Source organism: Apodemus sylvaticus, chromosome 1 (assembly GCF_947179515.1).
Source record: "Apodemus sylvaticus chromosome 1, mApoSyl1.1, whole genome shotgun sequence".
In the NCBI taxonomy this organism is placed as follows: Eukaryota; Metazoa; Chordata; class Mammalia; order Rodentia; family Muridae; genus Apodemus; species Apodemus sylvaticus.
This window is the reverse complement of record NC_067472.1, coordinates 142,340,529-142,366,904: the sequence shown is the minus strand read 5'-3', so window position 1 is coordinate 142,366,904 and position 26,376 is coordinate 142,340,529. Positions and strand designations below refer to the sequence as shown.

Sequence of the window (26,376 nt, the reverse complement as noted above, 5' to 3'; positions counted from 1 at the left end):
GGTACGGCCTATAGCGTTGACCTCTTGCAAACTCCTCTTGGCCTCTGTGGCATTTCTCAGCCTCACCTCTCAGCACCGGCTCTGCTCACATTCACTGCTTCAAGCCAGAGAAGACAGTTGCAGTCTGTTGAAAACGACCTACATATTCGCTCTTGTTTTATGCTCTTGTCCCGGTGGACATTCTGAAGGTGTAGCTGGTTTTAGAGTCTCATATTTGATCAAAAGTTGATCTTACAGAGGTGGAGACTAGAACAGCAGTTAGCACAGCCCAGAGAAGGTGCAGGGATGATGGGGAAGAGAGGGAGGATAGTGGATGCAGGGGTGAGGGAGGAAGAGAGGGAGGATGTGGGTGCAGGGGAGAGGGAGGAAGAGAGGGTGGATAGTGGGTACAGGGGAGAGGGAGGAAGAGAGGGAGGATGGTGGGTGCAGGGGAGAGGGAGGAAGAGAGGGAGGATAGTGGGTGCAGGGGAGAGGGAGGAAGAGAGGGTGGATAGTGGGTGCAGGGGAGAGGGAGGAAGAGGGGGTGGATAGTGGGTGCAGGGGAGAGGGAGGAAGAGGGGGTGGATAGTGGGTGCAGGGGAGAGGGAGGAAGAGGGGGAGGATGGTGGGTGCAGGGGAGAGGGAGGAAGAGGGGGTGGATAGTGGGTGCAGGGGAGAGGGAGGAAGAGGGGGTGGATGGTGGGTGCAGGGGAGAGGGAGGAAGAGGGAGTGGATGGTGGGTGCAGGGGAGAGGGAGGAAGAGGGGGTGGATAGTGGGTGCAGGGGAGAGGGAGGAAGAGGGGGTGGATAGTGGGTGCAAGGGAGAGGGAGGAAGAGGGGGTGGATAGTGGGTGCAGGGGAGAGGGAGGAAGAGGGAGTGGATGGTGGGTGCAGGGGTGAGGGAGGAAGAGGGGGTGGATGGTGGGTGCAGGGGTGAGGGAGGAAGAGGGAGTGGATGGTGGGTGCAGGGGAGAGGGAGGAAGAGGGAGTGGATGGTGGGTGCAGGGGTGAGGGAGGAAGAGGGAGTGGATGGTGGGTACAGGGGAGAGGGAGGAAGAGGGAGTGGATGGTGGATGCAGGGGTGAGGGAGGAAGAGGGAGTGGATGGTGGGTGCAGGGGTGAGGGAGGAAGAGGGAGTGGATGGTGGGTGCAGGGGAGAGGGAGGAAGAGGGAGTGGATGGTGGATGCAGGGGTGAGGGAGGAAGAGGGAGTGGATGGTGGGTGCAGGGATGCTGCTGGATAGCTAGGATGAAAAAGCTCCCTCGTTCTACAGCACAGCAGAGTAACTGCATTTGGGAACTACTTGTCCGTTTCTTAGCAGAGGGGATTTTCTCTGTTTTTAACACAATCACCCTCCAGTTTGAGGTGATGGAGGCCCCAAATGTCTCTGCTCCGAGTTTTGCACTTGGTACATTGTGTCCTGTTAACGCATACAGTCATTATTTGACAGCTGCAAGTAAAATAAAATAAAGGAGATGACTTAGTCTATAAAGTCCTGCCTTGCCAGGACCTGAGTTCGAGTCCCAGATGCCCCACCCTTTGGGGATGGTAAGGGGTGAAGGTGGATTTGTGGGACACACCTGTCATCTGGTGCTAGGGAAGCAGAGACAGATGGACTCCTGGGCATGATGGCTAGCCAGCCTAGCCGACTCGCCAAGTTCCGGGCCAGTGAGAGACCCTGTCAACACACACACACACACACACACACACACACACACACACACACAGACACACACACACACAGAGACATACAAATACACATAGACACACACATGCATGCATGTGCACATATGCATGCACACACATGCATGCACACACATGCATGCACACACATGCATGCACACATGCACATAGGCATCTGCTTGCACAGGGGAGGCCTGATTGTTTACCACAGGGCAGAGTTTCCCTGAAGAACAAAATGTCTTTCCTGAGGAATTCCTCACCCAGCACTGCCTTGTGAGAGAAAAGAACACAAATTCTAGGGAAAGCTCCGCTCCCGGAGCCCTGGGAAGATCCCCTCTGCAACTTCAGCCTGTGGCCAGTGTGGCTGTGACCTCTGACGGCTATCAGAGGACGTCAGCACAGCAGAAAGGACTGGATAGCACTGGTCTTGCCCTGGAGGTGGACTCCCACAGTCTGTGTGGAAGCCTGGCTCTGTCACATGACTTCAGGAACACTAGGTCAGGAACATTAAGTTGACGCAGAAGACCTGGCCCTCAGTCTAGACAGGATGTTTGGGAAGAAGCAGTTAGGTTTACAGGAGTTCATGAAGGTAGGCTCTTCCTAATGGAAGAACCCCAATAGGGGAGACTCTCCACCAAGTGTGGGTGGACTGAGAGGACGATCACTACCAAGTTCAGGTTCTCCCAAACCCAGCCACGGACGCAGCCTGAAATGGCTTCCAGCCCGTGAGGAACTATCTATTCTGCGAGCCACTGGTCTAGGATGAGTGAGGTCCTCATGTGCAACATAGGTGACATTCCTACTTTCCGTGAGGACTGAGCCTCTTGTGTATACAGTTCAGGACAGTTCTTTGTATGTGACAGATAGCTATTAGCATTGCTGGGCTCCAATTGGGGAGTTAGGGCCACAGGCACACACACACACACACACACACACACACACACACACACACGCACACGCACACGCACTCGCGCACACACTAGGTTAACAGTCACCATTTACACTGACAGACCTTTCAGCTGACCACAAACATCTCTGACATTCCAACCAGGAAAGGAAATGGAAAGCCCCAACATATGACTAGGATACAAGACTACCCACCTCCCCTCATCTTCAGGATCTAGCTGTCTCCCCAGCCCAGTACACACCTGTCTCAGTTCCAGAACGCTGGCGCCCTCTGGTGGTGAAAAGGGAGATCCGCTTTGTTTTAAGCCCATCTTCATTTCTGTGGAAGGGGGAAAAAGAACACTTGGGAATTTGAGGCCAAGCATGACAAAGACACGGAGTATATTAGCTTTGACTACATAATATAGAACCACGAAGGAGGCAGTAAATTCTGTCAGCATGTGATTGGGTCTTTCTGCAGTCTGTAGGAGGGAACTCAGGGGCCTTCCAGAAGTCTGATGGTCACAGACATGAGTTTCACATTCTCAGACTTTCTAGCTTCAAGCAGGTGCAAGCCCTGCTGTACGTGGCTTTCTGGTGGCTGGTACATTTCTATCAGAGAGTCTGCCTTTGGGTATGTGTTCTATTTAGCCACTACAGTGCAACAGTCAGCCAATGACCCCCAAGGGCATCCAGGGCTCATTTTCAACCCACTATGTATCATTGGGTGGATACATTCTATTCCACCTATGACACATTAGTAAGTGGTAAGGAATTTCTAGACTTCTAGTCTAGGCTGAAGAGAGAGGCAGGATCTTCAGGAGTCTGTAACAGTTACAGATGGAAGGTCCCCGCTCATAGACTGCATGATGTCACCTGGAATCCTTATCTCAGGATTTGGGAACTGGGAATAGGTTTTGGAATACTCTGTTGTGTACCTACTCCCTTTTCCTGGAGGGAAAGAAGACCCTTCTCAGTCTCAGGAAGCCTGGGCGAATGATATCATTGATAAGGCCTCCATCCCTTCGGGCTATACAAAGACCACCGCTGCTGGGGAAGGGTTGACTCTTTGGTGGAGCTGCCTATAAGGCCGGCAGGATGCAACTTTTGTGGGTTGGCATCTATGCTTGGGGTACCTCTGACATACCCAGAGGCCAACACAGCCATCAGTTCTTCAAGCTAGACCTGGTTGGGATTGTGTTCTGTTATCAAGTGTCCCATATAGGGAAAACATGTTTGGTCAGTTCTTCCCAGGAGAAGTCACACCCTTAATCCAAAAGTTTAGAATCCAGATCCCTCCCAAAGACTAACCCTGTGAGTTTGGGTGTGGTGTTCAAAGAGGAACATTCTAGATCTAACTTCAAAGCCATGCCACAGTTAAAACTCAGGTGTGCTAAAAATGTGTAGGTGGGGCATATGACACACACATCAGGCTGTGTGTGGCTTTGGGTCCCATCTCAGGATGTCTGGGATACATCCAAGTACTTCCAAACCCCCAGAGACACCTAAAACTTGAAAGTCTTCTGATCCCAGGCATTTCTGAATAGAGGCTATTCACCAACTGGGGTCTTTAAGAAAGTGGTTATGCTGGCACGAGCTCTTTAGGATGCGCCCTAGTCTAATATGGATGGTGTCCACAAAACAAAACAAAACAAAACAAAACAGTAAAGAGAAAGATCATGGAGACATATGAGGATGGCCACTTTCTTGTTTGCTATTCAGGACAGGATTCCTCTGTGTAGCCCTGGCTGTCCTGAAACTCCATCTGTAGACCAGGCTGGCCTTGAACTCAGACACCCATCTGCCTCTGCCTCCTGAGCTCTGGGATTAAAGATGAGCTACACCACTACCTTGATGCTTTAACAAGCCAAGGAGCGCGATCTCAGAAGGTACCAGACACCCTGGTCTCAGGCCTGCAGCCTCCATAATGGTGAGCAACTGTTCTGTTACAGGGCTGTTTCATTCCGCCCTAAGTGGGCTACAGCAGCCTGGCTCAGCATCTCCTGCTCACGTGCAGTTAAACACATGTCTGGGGGCCTGGGGACCCCATCTGTGGATCTAAGAGACCCCCTGCTTACTTGCCAAGCTGGTTTCTAGAGAGGTCCAGGGTCTTGAGCTGTCTGCAGGTCCACTTCTCTTGAGGTGGCAGTGACAACAGCTGGTTTCCCTGTAACCTCAAGAACATGAGGGCCTGGAAGAGGGGGGAAGATGGGGAGAAAGATGCTGATGTTACACCTGGAAAGGGAGAAGTTGTCATGACAGTCGGCAGGCTCTCTGTCGACATACAGCCTAATAATCCCGAAAGAGGGCGTCAGATCTCATTACCGATGGTTGTAAGCCATCACGTGGTTGCTGGGATTTGAACTCAGGACCTTCAGAAGAACAGTCAGTGCTCTTATCCACTGAGACATCTCTCTAGCCAGAGACCAAAGATTCTTAAGAGTCGTGGTGTCTCCCTGGAGTACACAGAGTAGCCCTGGGCACTTTCTTCTTGGGTGGTCCCCAGAGAGGCACCAAGACAATGGGTGATCTGCATTAGCCACATGTCCTCAGAAGTCCAGGATGGGCTCCCTGGGGTCCTCACATAGGGGACTCATCCCTGCGTGCCCTGCCTTACTCAGGCCCACTGAGTGACCTCAGTTGTATAGTGTGGAGTCCTTGGGATCTCCACATGCATGATTCATCCTCATGCCATGCTGTGTGCATGCCTATACATACATGATTCATCCCTATGCAATGCTGTGTGCACGCCTATACATACATGATTCGTCCCCATGCCTTGCCGTATGCAGGCCTACAGGGTCCCCTCCTCACTTGGAGAATGTCTTTCTTTAGTGAGAGCAGCAGGGACACACGTTGGCTTTTCTTGGTGGCATTATCTCGGATCCACATGCCTTATCCCATTAAGCCCCCGTATGCATTGGTTTCCCTTGATGAAGGGCTGATGCCGTAACCCACCATGGCCCGAATGGTTTCTACCCTCTACATTTCTATAAAAGCTTCCCCAAGTGATTAGCCCAGGGCTTGGGCTGGGATGTGAAGACCTGCTCAATTCCCAATATAGAGAAAGAGACCAGGGGAAAACAGGAATGTCACGGAACACAGTGTTGAGATTCAACGAGGCGCCATCCATCTCTGCTGGCCAAGTGATGTTACAAGGTGCTTGTGTGAGGGTTGGACGCAGAATAGGGACGTGGTAAATAGTAAGAACGCAGGCATGGCCAGTCCGCCACTGTGGGTACCAGTGATGCGGAATCTCATTTAGCAACACCCCAGTTTCTCCTAACTGTGAATACATGTGGGTCTCTTCCTTTGCCCCATGTTTGCTTAGGGGGCCTATGGCTTGACAGCCTCTCTTTCTGAGATACTCATGTTGAAGGGAAGCTTGCTGTCCTTTGACCTTCTAGATGATCTGAGCAGCTTGTCTGTGAGGGTTAGGGGCTGCGTCTGTGTGTTCAAACATGGTCACATTTCCCAGGCAGTGGTCTGTGAGTCCACCATCAGGCCCTACAGGGAGTGTCCTAATGCTTCTGGTGAACAGTTAGCAATCACTTGTTCTGGGCCTTACAGGGCCTCACAGCCTGCCTGAAGACCCTGTGTAGGCAGTGGTATGGTGCTCAGGGTATAAAGTATAAACTCCCTAGAGTTTGTGGTGCTCAATGGAATCTCTGGAGGCCAGATGGAATCTATCTCTGGCAAGTGTCAGAGTTTTGACTGGGGCTGGAGCTCAGTGGTTGAGCACTTTTGTGGTATACGTGAGTCTCTGGGTTGATACTTCACTACAGTCAAAAAGAAAACAAAATAGGTGGTGCAACCTTTTAGATCTGGGGCCGGGGAGAGGTGGTCTGCTCACTGCTGGTGTGCCCTTGAGGAGGATACTGGGGCTACACCTCTTCTGCTTCCCAGTTAGTTCAGGTCTTGGCTATGAAGTGAACAGCTGTTCTCCCTTGATGCACTGCTCAAAAGCACCCAAACCAACATGGCGGATGTGTATATGGACTGAGACTTCCCAAACCTCGAGCCAAGACAAGGCTGTTTTCGCACTGAGGTTGTTTGTCTCAGGGCGTTTGTTACAGTCATGAAGAGCTGGCTACCTCAGGCAAACAAGCGCTTTCCTGGCACAGCTGTCCCCTGGCGACTTTTCTCCTCTCTGTCTTGGCTCAAGACTGTGCGCCTTTGATAGCTAAATTTACCCTCATCTTTTTCTCCTTACGCGTCTCACAAACTCAGAAAAAGCACAGAGGCTCCCCGCGGCCCAGAGGGATCTCTCTTACCACTGCGGACAGTGAGAAATGAAGTGCCATTGGACTCACATCAAGCTGCAAAAATCCCAGGGGCACCTCTCTCAGAGAGTTCTCGGAGAAGTCCGCATCCCGAAGGTGATTCTTCCAAAAGACAGCCATTTTGTCTGGCAGTGATTCCAGGGCGTTTCTGGAGGCTTTACAACATTTCTAGGAGTTTAGGGAGAGGGGGAGAATAGTAAGTAGGTTTCTGAGTGTAGAGTTGCCCAGAAGTCTGTTTGTAAATTTGATGTCAGAAGAGAGGCTACTGGGACAGGGCTCTGTGACCATAGTGCAGGGTGATGAGGAAGGCTTCGAATTCCCCGTGTCCGCTGTGTTGTTCTGTCCTGCAGGAGCAGGGGAGACAAACGAGCCTCATAGTCTTCCCTTATCCCCATCCGGCCCATTGTCTTAGGAAATAACGGGGCCAATGCAGAGCCACACTCTCGGGAGTCACTGCTTTTCCCAAGTACTCGGCCAAACTAGAAATGCTTGTTCTTTGGTTTGAAACCAACAGAAACAAAGCACAAATATTCCTTAGGTCATTCATCCGCGTCAACCAGCCAGATTCCCAAGAAACAAAAACCTCATTTAGTCTGCAAGAGCTATGAATACAGGCTCCTGCTTCTTCCCACTTCTCAGTGCACTAGAGAGCCGAGCCCTCTTTTGGCATTGTGTTGGTATGCATGTGTATATCTAGACACGCACGTGTGCATACAAGTACATCTGGAGACCGAAGGTTAAGGCTGGGTATCTTTTCAATAGGTTTCCACCATATTTATTTATTTGTTTGTTTGTTTGTTTGTTTATTTTTCGACAGGGCTTCTCAGTGGAACTGGAGCTCATCAATTGTCTAGACGCGCTGACCAGCCAACTAGGGATTCTCCCATCCCCACCTCTCAGTGCTGGGATTACAGGCATGTGTTGCTATGCCTGACTTTTTTTTTTTTTATAAGTGTGTGACATATATGTTTGTATGTGTGCACACATGCATGCATGTGGAGGCCAGGGTGATATCAGGTCTCTTCCTCTGTTGCTCCCCACCTCGTTACTAAGGCAGGATCATTCACTTGAACTCAGAGCCCATAAATATGGTTGGTCTAGCTAGCTGGCTTGCCCTAGGATTCCCGTCTTTGCTTCTTGGGTGCTGGGTTTGCATTTGGGCCACCATATCTACATAGCATTTATATGGGGCCTGGGGATCTAAACACAGGTCCTTACGGTTGCCTGGCAACCGCTTTACCCACTCAGCATCTCTCCAGACCCACACTTAGCTTTTTTCTTGCCTGTAGATTCTTGGGGAATCCACTCGCGCTTATGTGGCAGGCACTTTACCGAAGTGAGCTACCTTCCCATCTTTGGAGTTGTCATCCCTTGTCAGGGTGCCAGAGCTGTTGCTTTACAAAACTTTGTAGCAGCTACTGTGTGTCCCTTAATCCTGGCGGACTGGCTTGCAGGTGTTACTGTTGCAGGCAGCCTGACTGATGCTGTGTGCCTTTCTACTTGGCTACAATGTAGAAGAACGGGAGATGATGTGAGGATGTAGAGAGCGGCTTACAAACTCCACGGTGACTTTCATGATACAAACCAAAGGGCAGGACCAGGGATCCGGAAAGCTCTTCAGGTTGTTCCTGGAGACATTCAGATAGGTAAGAGACTTGAAGGAGTGCATAAACTGGACTGGGAGCTCCGTCAGCCTATTGTCAGCTAGATCGAGTTCCTGCAGCTTCCGCAGGCCGATCCAGTTAGTGGCTGTGGGGTGAAAAGAGTGTGCATGGTCAAACGTATCCCAGTCCCAACCAGCAAGAAAGTGGCTGACGACACAGGGTCACCGACGAAGACGCATACCATTTTCTTCTTCAAACAACCGCTCCAGATAGTTTTTGGAAGCAGTCAGCTTCTGAAGCTTGGAGAGGTGCAGGAACCCAGGCGGAAGGTGGGACAGTTTGTTGCTGGAGATGTCAATTTCAAGTAACCTGGGGCCAGAGAGAAGGGAGTCAGGGCCGGAAGAGTACAGCAGTGCTTAAAGCTCTCTCACTGGACAAGATGTGCGCCCTCTCTCTGCACACACAGTTTAAAAAAATGAGTGGGGATTGTTATGAGGTCTTTTTACTCATTTGGTTAACTGTTACTACAATGAAATCTGACTTTGGTGGGTTCTTCCAGATGGTCCTTTGCCCATACAAAACAAGCAGTGCCCTGGAACTGCCAAGAGGCCGTGGAGCAGGAATGCAACCTCTTGGGGCTTACAAATCTGCCCAAATGACCCAGGTCAAGAAGCCTGCACAGAGGGCCCTTGCTCTTTACTTTTTTTTTTTTTTTTTTTTTTTTTTTTTTTTGGTTTGTAAAACCCTTTATGAGATTCAAAGACTAACCTCAAGTGCTTACCAACATCCTTGCCTCTCACAACATTTAAATCCCCAGTTTCTTTTAAAACCCACACCAGTGTGCCCTGACACCCCTCGGAGGTCAGAGCACAGCTCTTAGGGGTCAGTTTTTCTCTTGCCAGTCTGTAGGTCCCAGGACATCAGGCTTGACAGAAAAGAAAGCACCTCTACCCACTGGGTGATCTTGCCAGCCTCAGTCTTAGCTGTGGCACTCAGCCCAACTCCTTTCTGCAGTGAAGCCTGGTGGCTACCGATCCTAAAATAACCCAAGTCCAGTCCTCTGATGGTTCGTCTTGATTGTCAAACACTTCTGGGCATGTCTGTGAGGGACCATCCAGACCAGGGGAGTTGAGAGAGGCAGGCACTGAACATGTGTGGCCCCATCCCCTGGGTTGGGGGTCCCAGGATGGGTACCAAGAAGCGGCCATCTCTCTCTGCTTCCCAACTACAGAAGCAGCATGGCCACCTACCTCCTGATCCTTCAGCCATGCCGTTCGTTCCCACATTAAATTGTCTCCTTCAAACTGTGAGTTAGAATAAACCCTTCCTTCCTTAAGTCATCAGGGGCATTTAGTCACAACAATGAGAAAAGTAACTGAGAGATGTCCTTCCCTTCCCTGGCCACCTCGGGGATAAGAGCTCTAGGAAAGACAGCCAGCGACCAGGGTTCCTGTGCCACCGCATTCCCATAGTGACCCTTTTCTCAGGTCCACCCAGCCATGTCTGGTAGGGTAAACCCTTCTACCAGCCCAGGAAGCTTCTAGCCACTGTCCTCTAATTCTGAGCAGGACCAGTTGGGTACTTTGAACAAACATCTCCGTGTGACTCTGCACGATCTTAGCCCAGACCTAGTTCAGACTTCTCTGGCTCCTAAGAGGTCAGAGATCTTGATGGCCATGCTCTTGTGAGCTCCTTGTGAGAGTGAGCCGTCCTTTTACTACCGCCACCAGCTAGTTTTCCAAAACATAAAATTCAACCAAGGATCCTGATGGGAAGGTGACTCTGGTGGGTGGGCACAGATGGCCTTGCCCGCACTCCCGGGCCCACCTGGAGCAGATGATTTCATCGGATGACTGCACGCAGGGCAGCTCCCCCAGGTGGTTGTTTGAGAGGTTCAGCCTCTTCAGATTGATGAGTCCCCAGGGGATGACGGAGGGGAGCGAAGGCAGGCAGTTGGCAGAGAGGTCAAGTTCCGTGATCTGGCAGGAGATGTCTAAGAGCCAGTCGAGGTCCACCCAGGGCAACCTGAGATGGGACCATTTCACACGAAGTGCCTGCGGTTGGACAGCAAGGAACAGCAACATAAGTTTGGTGAGTCCAGGCCCAAGGTGGACCTGCAGTAAAAGGTTCAAGTGAGGCTGTGCCCTGTCCTGACAAGCTGGGACCATGTCTGCCTCGCCTCTCCAGCTTCCGACATGGTAGCTGGCACAAGGCGGCAGGTAGCAAGTGTGATCTGTGCGATCATCTGCTCATGGCCCCAACTCACCTCCAGAGGGTATCTGTGGGCCCAGAGCCAACCCTTGAGAGCTGCACACTGGGGGGGGGGGGGTTGCGCGGCAGCGAAGCAGCAATGGCTTGTGGATCCAAAGGAGGCCCACCGAGGCTTGGACGCCCTCTTCTCAGGCAGAGAGAAGGCTGAGACCTAAATGTCTCTCTGAGATCTCTGTTCTTGACTTGCTCTGTGTGGGCTAGGCTGTCTGCAGCCACCTGGCACTGTGCCAGGCCACACTTTTGATGCAACCAAATGGAGATCCAGAACCTGGGTCCACAACTTACACAGTAAGAAACTCACCCCCTTAGCAAATAGCCCAGGAAGCAAGATAACCCTTGTTATCTCTGCAATAACCTAACGAGCTCACTGATTTCCTCTGTAACAGTCAGTCCAGGGTTATATCAGTAACAGCTTCCCTAATTTTCGGCCCTGCTTCTAGTTCAGGTCAACTTGAGAAAGCTAAGTACGGCCCCTACAGAGATATACAGCAATCCCTACTTCCAGTGATGTCTCTCTAATTTCCATGAACAATGAAGACATGATAAAACTTTCCCTTGGTTCTGTTCTGTGACATATTCACCCCTCTGTGCCCAGAGTCTCTGCCACATGCAAATAGCTGCCCAGCCTTCTTGCTGTGGCACACCCAGGACATGTTCCTTTTTTTTTTCCACAAGAGGAAGCAAAAAATCCCGGTGATTTGCTATTGTAGGGCAGCAAACGGGGCCGGGTTAAATACATAAGACTGAGGTTTTCCTCCATCTTCAGGGTTATCAAAGAATCTGAGACTCATTTGGATTTCTGGGGAGAAGAAATCTGTTGGTTTTTTTGTCTTATATATTCAAAGCAACTGAAAATCCATAACAGAAAATTACAGGGCCAGAAATATAAACAAAAATTAGTGTTTCCCAAATGGGAACATATAAGAACCACAGGAACTGTGGGAAAGGAGCCAGTAATGACGGGTAAGTTAGCCTTTGCAACTGGCAGCGGCTAAGAAGTGATCAAATCTGGCCACAAGGTGGTGCTGTGCACATTGTCTTTCGCTCCTTTAGCCAAATCCTGGAAAGGCTGTGTGGTGCTGCTTGCCCTGCCAACAGAAGGATCTCTGGCCTTCATCTCCCTCTTCAGTGTTTAGAGGAAGAAGAATGGACAGTTAAGATCCAGAGAGAGGAATCTTAGCCTCTGGCAATTGTGTGAGATAAGTCACTCAAGTTCCCTGGCAGCCATTCTCCCTTTTAATGACTGACTTTCCCCACTTACTCTAAAGTCTAGAAAAAAAAATCTAAAGTTTGCCAAGAGTTGAGCTGGGACCCAGTGGACCCCACAGACCTAGAGTCACCTGCTGTCAAAGCCTCATCACCATGGCTGTCTCCAGCAATTTCCAAACACAAAAGCACACACTCTTGGGACTGGCTGGGGAGATGGCTCTCTGGTTAAGCATTTGTCGAGTGTGGCTCCTGGCACTCATGCTGGGTGGCTCCCGGTTGTCTGTCAGTCCAGCTTTGAGGGGACCCTACGCTTCAGGCTCTGAGGGCACCTGTGTTCATCATGTGTACCCCTCCACATACACAATAAAATGATCAAAAATAAAACCAGACTTCTCCACTCTTTACCATTTCCGAATGCTATACCATGGCATATGTCCTAGTTAGGGTTCCTACTGCTGTGATGAAACACCAGGACCAAAGCACCTTGGGAGAAAGGGTTTATTTGGTCTACACTTCCACATCCCTGTTCATATAGGGAAGTCAGGACAGGACATCAAGCAGGGCAGGAGCTGGTGCAGAGGCTTCTTTCACAGTGATCATAGAGGAGTGTTGTGTGTGAACCACTAACCTCACTAGACCCAGAGGACAGGGGAAAGCAATTGGTACTGCCAGATCTTAAAGCTCTTTCTAGGACCCATTGCCACAGTTGTGTTTCTTCACAACTGAAATCTGATAAACTCATGCCCAGAGAGAAGTGGTCAAAGTCTGAAGACAGGACAACATACTTGGAAGACAAATGAGCGTGCGGCCCGATGCTTGCCGGGCAAGATGGGGCACACTGTAGACAAACACGGAAGCTTTCCACCTGGCCTTGAGTTACACTGGAAATTTGGACTGACGTTGTTTTATTATTTTTGGTGCACGGGTATCCAGAGTGCCTAAGTGTTCAGAGGGAGTCAGAGAGTGTAGACAAAGAACATCAAATGACAGTGATGTCTACACACTTGACAGAAACAGGTTCAGCAAGCCTGCGGGGCTCATTGTCTGTTTGTGTTAGTCTGGGCAAAATGACCACAAACCAGGCTCGGAGGGAGCGCAGCCAGCCATTGCATAACTCTGCCCCAGAGGGGTGAAGGAAAGATCAAAGGCATCTGGCACGGACTGCTCAACAGCTCAGTCGTCAGGCCTCACGAACTGGCAGAACACAGGTGGAAGCGCTGGGTGTTTGTCTGCAAGCCTTTTAGATGCTGGCCAAACGAGAGGAAGCACACAGGAAGCGCCTGCCCGCCCCCGGAGGCAGGAAGGGATAGCTGGAGAGATGTTTTCCAGAGGTGATGGCTGGGACTCAGGTTGTTAAGGGGTGAGGGGGGAGGCTGTGGAGATGCTCAGTAGGGAAAAGTGTTTGTCATGCAAGTCTGGGGACCTGAGTTTGATTCCCAGAACCCAAGTTAAGGTGGAGAGAGACAACTGCTAGGTCTCTCAGCAGGAAGTATTCTGGTGCTATTGGGACACAAGCTCTCCTCTCCTTTTTACAATTCCCAGCCAGGAATCAAATGGCTCCTCCTGACTCCCTAAAGCTGTCCTCAGATCTCCATACATACATCACACAAACATTCTGTATACACACCATTGCACACACACCTTCGTACAGATGACAGAGAGGCATACATTAGTAACAATAAGATTAAAAACTTTTTAAAATTAAGGACAAAAAAGGGTTGTGCATGCATGTTGGGCCATGGGTGGAGAGTGTTGCAGAGAAGGCTCTTCTTATCTGGGGATGGAGGTTGTAATCCAGATGCATTATCTGCCTTACATATTCTAGAAGCTACTGGCCACAAAGGTATCACCTTCCCCCTCGCCAAGATATTTTTTCACTATATTTTATTTATTTTGTGTGTGTTTGTGAGCATCTGTGTGAGCATGCACACCACGGCACACGGGAGGTCAGAAGACAACTTGACGGGATTGGTTCTCTACTTCTACCATGTGAGCCCTGGGGATGAAACTCAAGTGTTCAGTCTCAGAGGCAAGCACCTTCACCTACTGAGCCACCTTTACCTCACCTGACTGAACTTTTCTTTTCTTTTTATGTCACTGTAACTCTATTGGCTAAAGAAAAAAATTATTCGAAGGAGGGCTGGACTCTCCAATGACTTTAGCTTAGCTTTATAACTTCACCGAGAGAACCAAAGAACAAGTCTAGAACAGTCACAGAAAAGGATTGTCAGCTTAGAAACTGGCCTGGTAGGGTAGCAAGCCCTGGTTGGGTGTCGAGCCTGGTAGAGCGGAGCCCTTGTTTCTTATCAGGACTTGGCTAACCCTCAGGGTGGCATTCGTAGATCTGCCTGCCTGATTCCCAATCCACTGTTCATGTCAGTTCTGTCTACTGGACTCACAGCTAAGTCGGAACCATAAATCCTAGAGACTACAAACTCCTTGACGGGACAGACCACTGTCCTTATGACACAGGTGTTAAAATGGAGGAACACGCAGAATAATCTAGAATTGTATGTTGGCCCTTGGACCACAGCAACCCCCAAACTTTCCTTGCTCAGCAGAGGTTCTCAGATGATGTCTGAAGATGGCTACTTTTCAATTTGGGGCTTCTGGATGGTGGGTCAAACATCTATGTTCATCTAAAGCTACCCATGCTTTGGTTATGGAAGCACCAGGAAATGACAACTGGCCATTGTCCCTGATGAGAACTAGTTTGAATTGTCACAGGACTTTGAGTTTAGCCTGCTATAACCTGTCATATGTGTGCTCATTTTTATAGAAATAAGGATTTTTTGGTAATTATGTCTATTTAGATAGGTGCCTACTCTTGCTAAACCTATCTGGTCCCTTCTCCTCAGGAGGGACAAACAAATGCGTCTTCCAGAGGCTTTTATTTTTGCAGCAGCATCTGTGGAGAGTTCAAGATGGAGGACTAGCTGCTCTCTAGTTGCTTTCTCAAGCTTCTCTGCCCACTTCCCAATATCACTGGAGCCTTCTGTTTCTTTCTCCATCTGTTTTCTTTGTGTGTAACTCCTTTTAATCTCAAACTTTTTAATTTCAAAAAGTTCTATCTTCTTTTCCAAGTGGCAATCAGGGACCAGACAAAACCACCACAGGATCTTATTCAGTCAGGCAAAGCCAGAAGGTTCTGTGGTTCAGATCTGGAGTAGCCTTGCGGTCTAGTGGCAAAGGCCTTGTCTCCAGTGTGTTATGGGGGAGTTTGGGGGGAGGAGTAAGTGGGACCTGGTGGGAAGTCTTCCTCAGGGGCACACCCTTAAAGGAAGTTATATGGACCCAGTCTCTTCTGGTCTCTTTCTTTCAATTACCAGCCAGGAATCAAATGGGCCCCATGCTGCACATCCTCACCCTGGTGCCAAGCAACAGGTCCAAGGCAGCAAGGACAACTGATCATGGCCAACAGACCATGGCCTGAAACCTCTGAAACCTTGAGGTAAAGAAACCTTACTTCTATATGACTTGATTTCTCTTGGGTATCCTGATATAGTGAAGAAAATCTAACTAATGAAAAGGAACCAAAACCAGAGGACCCAGATCATCCCATTAATAGACACCAACAATTAGGCTCCATCAGCATGACACACGTGGTAGGAAGAGAGAACCAGTTCTTTAACTTCCACGTGTGTTGTGGTATGTGTGTGTATGTGTGTGTGCACACATACACACACATGCACACACACGCATACATGCACGCACACACCAGCATACATATGTGTACACACACACGGACGTGCATGTGCATAGGTCTGCATATACGTGCACACACAGAATAAAATACTTTAGAAAAGACCATAAATAACACCTTTGTGGAAATCGAAAGGAAGAAGTAGATTCTTAAAAACCAAAGGGCACCTGCCAAGAGAGCAGATGAGAAAACAAGATCAGCAGGTAATGAAATGACCTAAAGGCAGCCACCCAGTCAGGGGAGAGCTGTGGCATAAAGGGAGTCCAAGAAAGATTTGCGCATATCTACTTCAGAAAGCAGGGAAAGGAGCGATCAAGAGAGGGAGGAGGTGTTTTTCCTAATCTTGAAAGGCATTATTCAGTTAATTCAATGACTAAGAGAGAAAAAAAATCAGTTCTGATGAAACATGTCTGCTAAGATATTCTGTGAATGTCAGACTTAATAGTACTTAGATGCCAATCATACAAAGTAAAATAAACATTACCACAGAAACCTGATGATAGAAAAATGTTAAATACAAAAAATAACTTTCAAATCCAAGTTTAAAGGTGTATTAAAAAACAAAAGAAAACAAACAAACAAACAAAAAAACAAAAACAACTACAGTTGCCTGTTCTTGTAAGGTATGCCAAGGTTTAATTGTAGGCATGGACTCCATGAAGGAATCCCTGGAAACCTGGTAGGGCATGCCTGGTTGTGTCTGTGAGGATCTGAAGGAGGGTCAGTGGGTGTGGAACATCTGCCCTCAGCATGGGCAGGTGCCATTACATCTGCCTGGAGCTGAGACAGAACTCAACAGAAGAAGCCATTTTCTGTTTCCTTCTGCGAGATACATTCCTCTTGTCCTCATTGGCAAAAGGAATCTAAGATGGGGGCGGGGCTTTTCACTAATGGTCTTCTGGGTTCTCAGGTCTTCCCATTAGTCTACCACTAGATATATTATTAGCATTCATGGCCTCCATCTTGAAGAAAGAATCAAGGGGCTGTTAAGTCTGTACAGTTACATGAACCAACTTCCCTAGTAAGTTTTATCTTCTCGATCTGTCTATCCATCTATCCACTAATCTCTATCTATCTATCTATCTATCTATCTATCTATCTATCTATCTATCTCATTTCTGTCCATCTATCTATCCACCTATCCATTAATCATTATGTATGTATGTATGTATGTGTGTGTGTATGTATGTATGTATGTATCTATCTACCTATCTATCTATCTATCTATCTATCTATCTATCTATCTATCTACCATCTAGATCCATTTAGCCTGTAAAAGTAATTTTTATTCACCAGATGTAACTGCAGTCTTAGGCATATTGCGGAATAAGCTCACCCTTTCTAATTCTTTCTAAAGTCTCTCTGGCTTGTTTAACAGCAATCCTGGCTCAAACTCCTCTCTAAGCTGACTGATTCAATCTGGTTTCTCTCAGCTTCTCGCTGAATTGCTCTGTTTGTCTCAAACTAACTCTGGCCATTTGTTCTACTCTTCTGGCTCCTTCTTATTCTCTGGCTTCAACTGTCTCTGTTGACTGCACTGAACTGGTGAACTCAGGAACACAAACAATTTTACCTTGAAGGTGTATATTGAGAGCATGTCTGTATTCCAACCAGAGGGATTAAAGGTGTGTGGTATGTCTACATTCCAAATGAATCTCATAGAACTATATCTTTGGATGTGATCCCTTGCTGGAGCAGCCATGTTGCTGGATTAAACTTTCTCTACATATCCATTCATTTTTCATCTATGTTATTTACCCATTTATTCCATTGGCTGTGCTATCAGAGGAACCCCAAGTAATACAAGCACAATTGAGACCTGAGTATAGGTGAACAGTCCAGAGGTTGAGCTACCATTGGATGACAGCACTTCTCATGAGCTCCTTGCAGTGCACAGGAAACACTTTCAGCTGACTTCAAGGTTGCTACAATCGCACAGAAAGAACTCCAGAAGTGACCTAGTCCTAGAACAGACCCAGGACTGTAGTGTATATGGTCAGTGTTTGATGCAGCCCCTTCTCTACCACACTTGTATCCTTATAGGGTTATGGGAAAGCTGAGAGCCATCCAAAGACACCTAAGGTGACAAAAGGCAAATTATTACCATCAAAAATTACAATGAAGCTAAATCTTTATGTCCTGACACAAGGAAAAAGAGATAACAGAAAAATCAGTGAAAGTGCATGTAAAAAATGACAGTGGACCATGAAAGATGACAATGCAAAACCATCAGGGGATATACAGAGCTATGTGCCATGTAATTGCGGGATGCCACCAAGGAGCAGAGGCCAGAGAATAAGTTGTATTTTATGTAGAAACCTTCTCAACAATTGGTTCAACTTGGAGATGTAAAGGGAAAGAAACTTGGAAAGGCAGACTTGCAACATATCTTTTCCCCTTCCTGACTATATAGCTCAAACCTATGAACACCCAGGAGAAGAGGATTAAGTAGTGGCCAATTATTTGAACATTGAAATATCTTCCCTTTAAATAATGTGGGGTGAGTAGAGGAGAAGGAAAAATCCAACACACAGCAACAGTATAGAAAATTAGGCCAATGACAGCCTTGCAATGATTGGAGAGCCCACAGCTCTGATCAGTTACAAGAAGGAAAAAGAAACACCATAGTGTTCTGTGCTCACTTGCACAGAGGGAGGAAAGAGCAGAAAAGCGAAGATGGACAGGCGAACATGGAAGCCAGAGGTGACGGGACAGCAAGACTGTGACCAGGAAGGCCAAGTTGAGCATCTCTCAAAAACCAATGAAGTTGATCCTCATCGATGAGTTTAAAATTAAACATGCTCACTTTCTGGTGGGATCTGAGCCTGGCTCTGTGGGGCAGTCTAGTCAAGGAAGAAGTTAGGACTTCAGGCATGGTCAAAAGATGGGGACCACCTATCGCTGGTTTGCTAAATGCCCCTGTGGAACTGCCTTCTAAACATTTAGGCTTACGCCATAGGTCAGTGTTACTCTTGACCTTGGCCAGAGGTGCCTTTTCCTGCAGTGGGCAGCTGGCAAGAGTTCTGAGGGTAGAGGGTGTAAAAGGCTCAGTCACAAATAAAACACCTGTACCATCCCTCTCCGCAAGTATAAGGAGATAGGAAAAGGAGCAGAAATAAATGTAAGGTAGGGGTAGGAATAAATGCTATGAAATGCCATCTTTTGGATACAACTCTGCCAGGCAGTGATGGCACATGACTTTAATCCCAGCACTTGGGAGGCAGAGGCAGGCAGATTTCTGAGTCTGAGGCCAGCCTGGTCTACAGAGTGAGTTCTGGGAAGAAAGAAAAGAAAGAAGCTGAGATTTAAACCCTTATGTTTGGATACAACTCTGTATTTGCGTCCATGACTTTACTAACGCTATGGCTACTTGCATGAAACCAATCCAACAAGATCAGGAGCTCAGTGGGTGACAGTGTGTGGGGGTGCTCAGGGGAGGTAGGAGCTGGAGGAGTCAGGGGGCATATAATCAAGATGCATCATATGTCCATGAAATTGGTAAAGATGAATAAATGATATTTTAAAAAGAAAATAACCCAATACTTAATAACCTAAGAGTGAAACTGGCAGTAGAAAAACTGGTGTAAAAGTCATTGCCTAAAATATGGGAGATTTTATTGTTACCCGACCTAAGAAGCCCTTGAGTACAATGAAACACAAGACTTATTTACCAAAAGAAACAATCCCCAATGTGACACAATAAAAGTAACTGGGGAATGCTGTACCCAGGAAAATAACTAAAGAACCATTCCCACAAGTTCCTAATTCAATATAAATTGTTCTTAAGTAAAAAGTTTGAAGAACAAACAGTCCCAGTGCTATGTAAATGATTCCTTGCTAGAGCTGCTCACTGTGTTTTATGAGTCACAACAAGGGATTCTGTTAGAGCTATTAAAATTCCAGGTCAATTGCATGTGTGTTCATGGATGTAAGAGCTGCTATAACATCTTTAAAAATAGACTGCAATTGAACTAAACTCAAATATTTCAGTCCTAGGGCCGATTAATGTCTCTCCAAAAAACCAGCACACCCTAACCCTAACTCAGACCCTGCCAACCCCAGTTAATTGTGGAGGAAAGGGATCACAGAGCTACTCTGAAGTCAGATGAAAGCTGGGCACTTCTTAGGGAAGCCAGGCTCCAGCTACACTGTCTTGTTTTCTGCCCTGATGATAGAACCCAGGGCCTCTTGCATGGCTGATATAGTCTACACTGAGACCCTAAAGTACTTAAAAAGTTACTGGGTCATCACCCCCAAATCAATACTGCTCTTTTTTACTTAGACTATTTTAGTTATTCTTTTAATATATAGGAAATTTATAAGCAGTCTCCCACCACTGCTTTGCTAACTGTTAGTTGAAAGAGAAAAGGTCAGAAATGAAAACTCTGTGTGTGGTTAGCAAAGATCTGCAGCTTATTACTGAAAGCCCTCCCCCAGGGCTTCTCAATTTTTAAGTAAAAGCAAGATTTCTGCACCATACTTATGTGAGAGATTAGAGCAGAGTATTTTGCAAAGTACATTTAAGCTATGGCATCACTTATAAACAGAAGGGATATTATTTGAAATGTAAAAATTCAATAGTCTATCCATTTATGCAGCCAAGTATTCACCCATCCATCCAATCACTCATTCATATATCCATTTGTCCTTCCATTCATCATCTATCCCTACACCCTACCTATATAACCATTCATCTAGCCACCTATTCATTCATGCATCCAATGACCCATCCACCCATCCATCCATCTATCCACCCATCTATCCATCCATCTACCCATCCATCCATCCATCATCCATCTATCCATCTGTCCACCTATTATCCATCCATCCATCCATCTGACCATCCACCCATCCATCTATCCATCATCCATCCATCCATCCATCCATTCATCCATCTGACCATCCATCCATCCATCCATCATCCATCCATCCACCCACCCATCCATCCATCCATCTGACCATCCATTCATCCATCTATCCATCCATCCATCCATCCATCCATCCATCCATCTGTCCATCCATCCATCTGAACCATCCATCCATCCATCCATCCATCTGACCATCCATCCATCCATCCATCCATCCATCCATCCATCCATCTACCATCCACCCATCCATCTGAACCATCCATCCATCCATCCATCCACCCATCCATCCATCCATCTACCATCCACCCATCCATCTGAACCATCCATCCATCCATTCATCCATCCATCCATCCATCCATCCGTCCATCTGTCCATCTATCATCCATCCATACATCCATCCATCCATCCATCCATCCATCCATCCATCCATCCATCCATCTGAACCATCCATCCATCCATCCATCCATCCATCCATCCATCCATCTGACCATCTACTAATCCTGTTCAGAATCTCTACTGAATGGAAAAGATCGCATGAGCAAAGGTGGTCAGGGGGTCCTGCTTTTAGGAAGCTTCTGTTAAGGTAGTGGAGTTGGCATCAAACAGGAATGTCATCCAGAGTCAACCCTAGACGTTAAGAATAAGGCAGACAGGAAGTTTTGAGAGATAATGAGGGTGTGTGCCCATATGGTGACTTAAGGAAGTCATAACTGAGGATGTTGTGTGGGACTGATGTGTATAGAGTAACTTGGGGAGATAGAGCAGTGTATGGAGTGCTGAGGAGGCAGGGACTCTTTTCTCCCTGCTATTGGACATTTGGGGTTTTCTCCTCAATTTTCCTTCTTATAAAAACCAGGAAAGTTTTTGCCTGTTTGTGATAGTCACTATATATATATATCTTTTGGATCATGTCCTATGGATAGATTTCAGAAATGAAATACCAAATCTGGAATGATTCCATGGGAGAAAAAAGAATTCACTAGTCTTTGTCATGTGGTGCCAGTCACTTTTGTACACAGGGAACCGATCTGCAGTGCCAGGCTTATGATGGTGTGCCCGCTGCTCTGGGCCCTACCAAATGTCTTACTGAGCATTTCTGTTTGTTTGATTGTTTTATAGGTGGGTGACTTGCTTTAAGTTGCTTTAATTTGGTTTTCCATAGTTGCTACTAGGTTTGTGTATGTTCTCCTGTGGTGGTTCGCTGTCTTGGGTCTGCTCACATGTGAATTCACTGCCCATTTCTCTTGTTTGTATCTAGTGGAATCTGTAACCAAGGCAACTGCAGAGGTGAAAGCGGTAGGCAGGCAGTGTGGAGTCCCAGTCACAGGAGGGGACTCACGGACACTGGGACAATGGGTGGATTAAAACCAAGCCCAATTGATGAGAAGTGATTAGTCATAGAGAGTGATGACCTATTCTGGATTTAAACCTTTTTTGGTTGCTTTGTTTTTTATTCCTGTGTTTTGTTGAGATGGCGTCTCCCTCTTGTCTAGCTGTTCTGGAACTCCTAGGCTCAGTTCTCCTGCCCCAGCCTCCCAATTAAGTGGGAATTCAGGTATGACCTTTACCAGCTTTACTGGCCTTTAAAAATAGGTTCATTAAAAAAATATCCTCTATTATAAATAATTTTACTATTTAAATGCATTCATATTGTATCTGATTATATATCTTCATATTTGGAAGTACACTTTTAACACTTGGAAATACCAACCATCTCCCCGTTTTTTTATAATCGATGAGTACTTCTAATGGTTATGAGGTAGATGGATGGCCGACAGTTCTGATGAGTTTCCCAGGCTCAGTCCTAGCTTGTCTGGAGTCTGCCGGCACTGTGACTGAACTAAACTGCTGGGCCGCAGCCCTACAGTCTCAGTATTACTGATGCGTCTTACATGCTTTCTTATCCTTCCTTTCTGTGTGTTCCAGATTGCCATGTATGATCAAGTAACGGTTTTCTGCATGTCTGGTTTATCAATCACTTCCTCTGCTCTTAACTAAATATGAGTAACAAACACAACTGCTGCTTTACATCCAAGCTTCTTAAACAGTAGCTTGCTAGCCACCAGCCCGACTGTGGGGGAGTCACAAACCTTTGGCAACAGTAAAAGGCTTTTGAATGTGTAATGACTGAAAGACAGCTTCAGATCGATGGTGTCTTGATCCTGAGCTGCTTCCAGCAGAACTCACCCCTATGGTGTCACGTGACTTCACGGCAGCCTGAGACGGAAGCACATAGCGCAGGCACTTTGCACTGTGCCAGCAAGGTTAACACAGGTTCCAAAACCACTATAGCCTGGACCTGGGCCGTGGTATTAAGAAACACAGCATTTTTTTTTTACTACATATACAGATAGTCTGTTTTTATAGAAATGCAATGGTTTAATTAAGGAGAACAAAAACTTCAAATAGTTTCCAGCTGTTGTTTCTCATGTAAGTACAATAAGAACACTTTTACATTGTATTGTGCTAGAATGTTTGCAGAAACTGTAGTTTGATTTGCTGACAAGTTTCATTAAAAAAAAATCACTTAATGAGCCTCAGCTGGGGATTATGATAGAATTTCTAGCACTTTCTGAGATGACTCTAATCACAACTCTGCTATCTCATCTTTATGTGCTGTGTTTTGGGCACTGACGTGTGTGTGTGTGTGTGTGTGTGTGTGCGCGCGCGATCAAAACAGCCACCTCTGAACAATAGTGACAATGCTCTAAGTTCTGCAGCAACAGATTTTTCAGCCGAGATTTTATTCTTTCTATAAAATAAGCATGCACAACTGCCTCATTGGTAGGCAAATTTGCTTTAGTCCCTAATAACTGTTAAATTATATATGTCAAAGAATTGTTTTTAAAATAAAATTCTTCATGCTTTATTACCAGTAAATGTTTGGTTTGTATACCTGTTTTATACAACTCTATATCTGTAACAATTTATTAGGCCAGAAGAGGTTGCCGTTTATGAATGGAAACCTCTATAAGAGGCCTTGCTCTGCAGGATGGCTCCAACGGTGGGTGTCAGGTCCCATGGGACACCTACTGGGGAGAGTCAGTCTGTGAAGACTAGAGAAAGTTATACCTGTGAGGAACATATCCGTCCTGTGCATCCATGGGGAGATGTCCCGAGATCCCAGGGATGCTTGAACTATGGCTAATACCAAGATCCAAACAGGCTATGCTCTTTCCCATGTATCTGTGCCAATGATATGAGTTTAATTTGTATGTTGCACTTAATAAGAGATCAACAACAAAAACTAATAATAGAATAATAGCAAAAAGTTATCAACAGAAGTCAAGAGAGCCCTGTTACTCTCTCAAAATGTGTTGGTGTATATCTGAACTGCCAGCATTTTCTCTTAGGTGCATAAGCAAGATAAGGACTGCTTAAGCGTCAGCCCTGGGACACCCTGGGAGTCGATCTGGGAGCTGAGACAGTGGCTAAGTGACTGTTGGTCAGGTATAAATTCCAGCATGGAGGCACTGGACAAGAGGGAGCTTAACCCCAGGGAAGGGATGGGATGGGCCGGAAGTCTAAGATTCCATCATGATGCCTGGAATGGCATACAATTTAAGACTTAAGAATAGTTTTACCTAGAATTTTTCATGTAATATTTTGGGAGCAAAATTGACTGAATGATTGAACCCATGAGAAGTAGACCCGATGGAAATGAGGGAACACTGTAACGTAACCAGGAAAAGCATGACGGACAGAAGATGCCTGACTTTGCTTCGTGACCTTCTGAGGGTAGCAGAGAGCATTCTCTTCCCTTCACATGAGTAGGGCGTGAACAGACTGGGTTGTGGGAACCCAGGATCTTGACAGCACTACCTCTACCCCTTTGGAGCCTCACCCATCCTGAGACTTAAATCCAGGGAATCTAATTTCCGCCTCTGCTGCAGGAAACAGAACTTCCAGGTGCTCACAGGTTCAAGGAACCAAGATGGCCACGATGTCTACATGATGAATGTTCTACATCACAATTGCCTGTAAGTCTTGGAGAAAATCCGTTGCAACAAGTGCAAGGCCTTAGCTAGGAAGATTGTTCTCCCCCAAAGCCTTATCTATTCCTTTAGCAAAACAGAACAAAACAAAATCCTCCCAGCCTGTGGAGCTGGAGGTATAACCAGCTGGGGCAATTGGCCTAGGCTTCCCTGAAAGCCTCAGGCCCTTCCTGTTCAGTCTAGAGATAGAAACACCCACCGGGGGCCATGCAGGCGAAGACCTACTCTGGCACAATCTGCTGCTCTGCTCCAGGCCGGCGGGTTACCAGTGGCTGAACTATGCAAGCCAGGCCCAATCCAAAGACGAACAAGAAAGGCAAGATCTGCACGGCTCCTCAGCTTCACTTAGCTGAGAGATCTGAAAGAGGAAATGATTTCCCCACCAAGCTGTGTCAAAACAAATTCCAGTCCTGTCAGTGTCCAACCCCACAAGCAGCCCAGTAAGCCCTCTGGCCTGACAGACAGTGGCACAAGGACGAACAGCTAGGGTCCCAGAAACCAGTTTGGCATCTCCTGGTGTTCCTGAGTTCTCTTCGCTAGGTGTCAAAGCAACAAGTTGTTTTGTTTTGTTTTTTCCTTTCACAAAAATACAGCACAACATTGTCCAGTGGTCCATCATGAACTTGGCTCTCAGTAGGCGGAATCTGGCAGCTTAGGACAGACATCAAAGCCAGGGAGACAGCTTTGCCAGGTCTGACTCGGCTTCCCTTCCGTTGTTTGAAAAGTGTGTCCGAGCAGATCTGACCACGTGCTTGGCTTCTGTGACCTTCCTTACTCTACAAGGTCCGAGGAGCCAGATGCTGCCCGTGGAAAATAAAAGTCCCTTAACAGAGTGGACCCCGGCAGCCTCAGAACCAGTGCTGTTCAACCTGTGGCTGATCCACCTGTGGAGCTTCCAGAGGGGAAGAAATGACATTAAAACCACGCCTGCTACAGAAGGGCATAGCAGTGAACGCTTGCAATCCCAGCATTTAGGAGGCAGAGGCAGGATGATTAGGAGTCATCAAGGTCATCCTCAACATGCAGCAGGTTCAAGGCCAGCCTGGGTTATATGAGAGCCTGCCCAAATAAACCAGGGAAAAAAAATCCCCTAAGGATCACTCATGCAACCTTAGCACTCAGGATACTGAGTTATAAAGTCCAAGGCCAGCTTGGGATATAGCGACCCTGTTTCCCAAAAGAAACCCCAAACCACATAAGCCAGCTAGGGAAGCAAGATCTACAAACAAAACAAGGTGGCCTACCCTAAAAATGTCAGTGTCCTTCCTGGTGATGGCTACCTCATGGAAGTTACTGCTGTGAATGGCAACAAAACCAAGGGCGTTTTCAGGCAGGGTATCATGTGGGCAAAGTGCTCTTTTAATACCCAGCATTTACAGTTCAATATTTGAAAGCAAAACAACAACAACAACCAACAATAACAGTCCCACAGGATACCTGGAAAGGTGTCGAGCTTTACCTGGGCTCCTGGGCCACCACCCTTATCTGCTCTTTGGTAGCAGCACAGAGGGAGTGTTTCCTTGCAGGCCTGAGATTACAAGACAGCCAAGAGCATCCATTCCAGGGCATTTGACTTTGAGATTCACTTGAATCACAAAAATAATACCTGCTCTGCAGAAACCAGCGAGCTGGAATGAGTTGGGCTGTGCTGTAATTTCATTTCCTCTATTGATGTGAACTGAGGAGCTCAGGAGACGGAAATGCATTGTGGTCTTTGTTTTTTTTATTAGCCTGCTGCTAGCCTTAGTGAGTGTGGCAGGAGACATCGTGCACATAGGATCAGAGATGTCTGGACCTCTCTGCTTCATCATTATGCTAAGAAACCAAAGCCACTGGTTATCAACATCTTGAGCACACTGGAATCACCTGGGGAATTTCTAAAACTCCTGAGGCCAG

The 26,376-nt window shown here is 47.1% G+C and overlaps 1 protein-coding gene across 1 annotated transcript in view; it reads right to left on the bottom strand.

Annotated features, from left to right (window-relative positions):
• Lrrk1 (leucine rich repeat kinase 1) overlaps window positions 1-26,376 on the bottom strand; it is a 138,270-nt gene that overhangs the window by 45,674 nt on the left and 66,220 nt on the right. Inside the window, 6 exon segments of the mRNA XM_052161140.1 lie at window positions 2,811-2,887; window positions 4,626-4,738; window positions 6,861-6,998; window positions 8,416-8,579; window positions 8,676-8,803; window positions 10,262-10,488. Coding sequence (XP_052017100.1) covers window positions 2,811-2,887; window positions 4,626-4,738; window positions 6,861-6,998; window positions 8,416-8,579; window positions 8,676-8,803; window positions 10,262-10,488 — 847 coding nt within the window.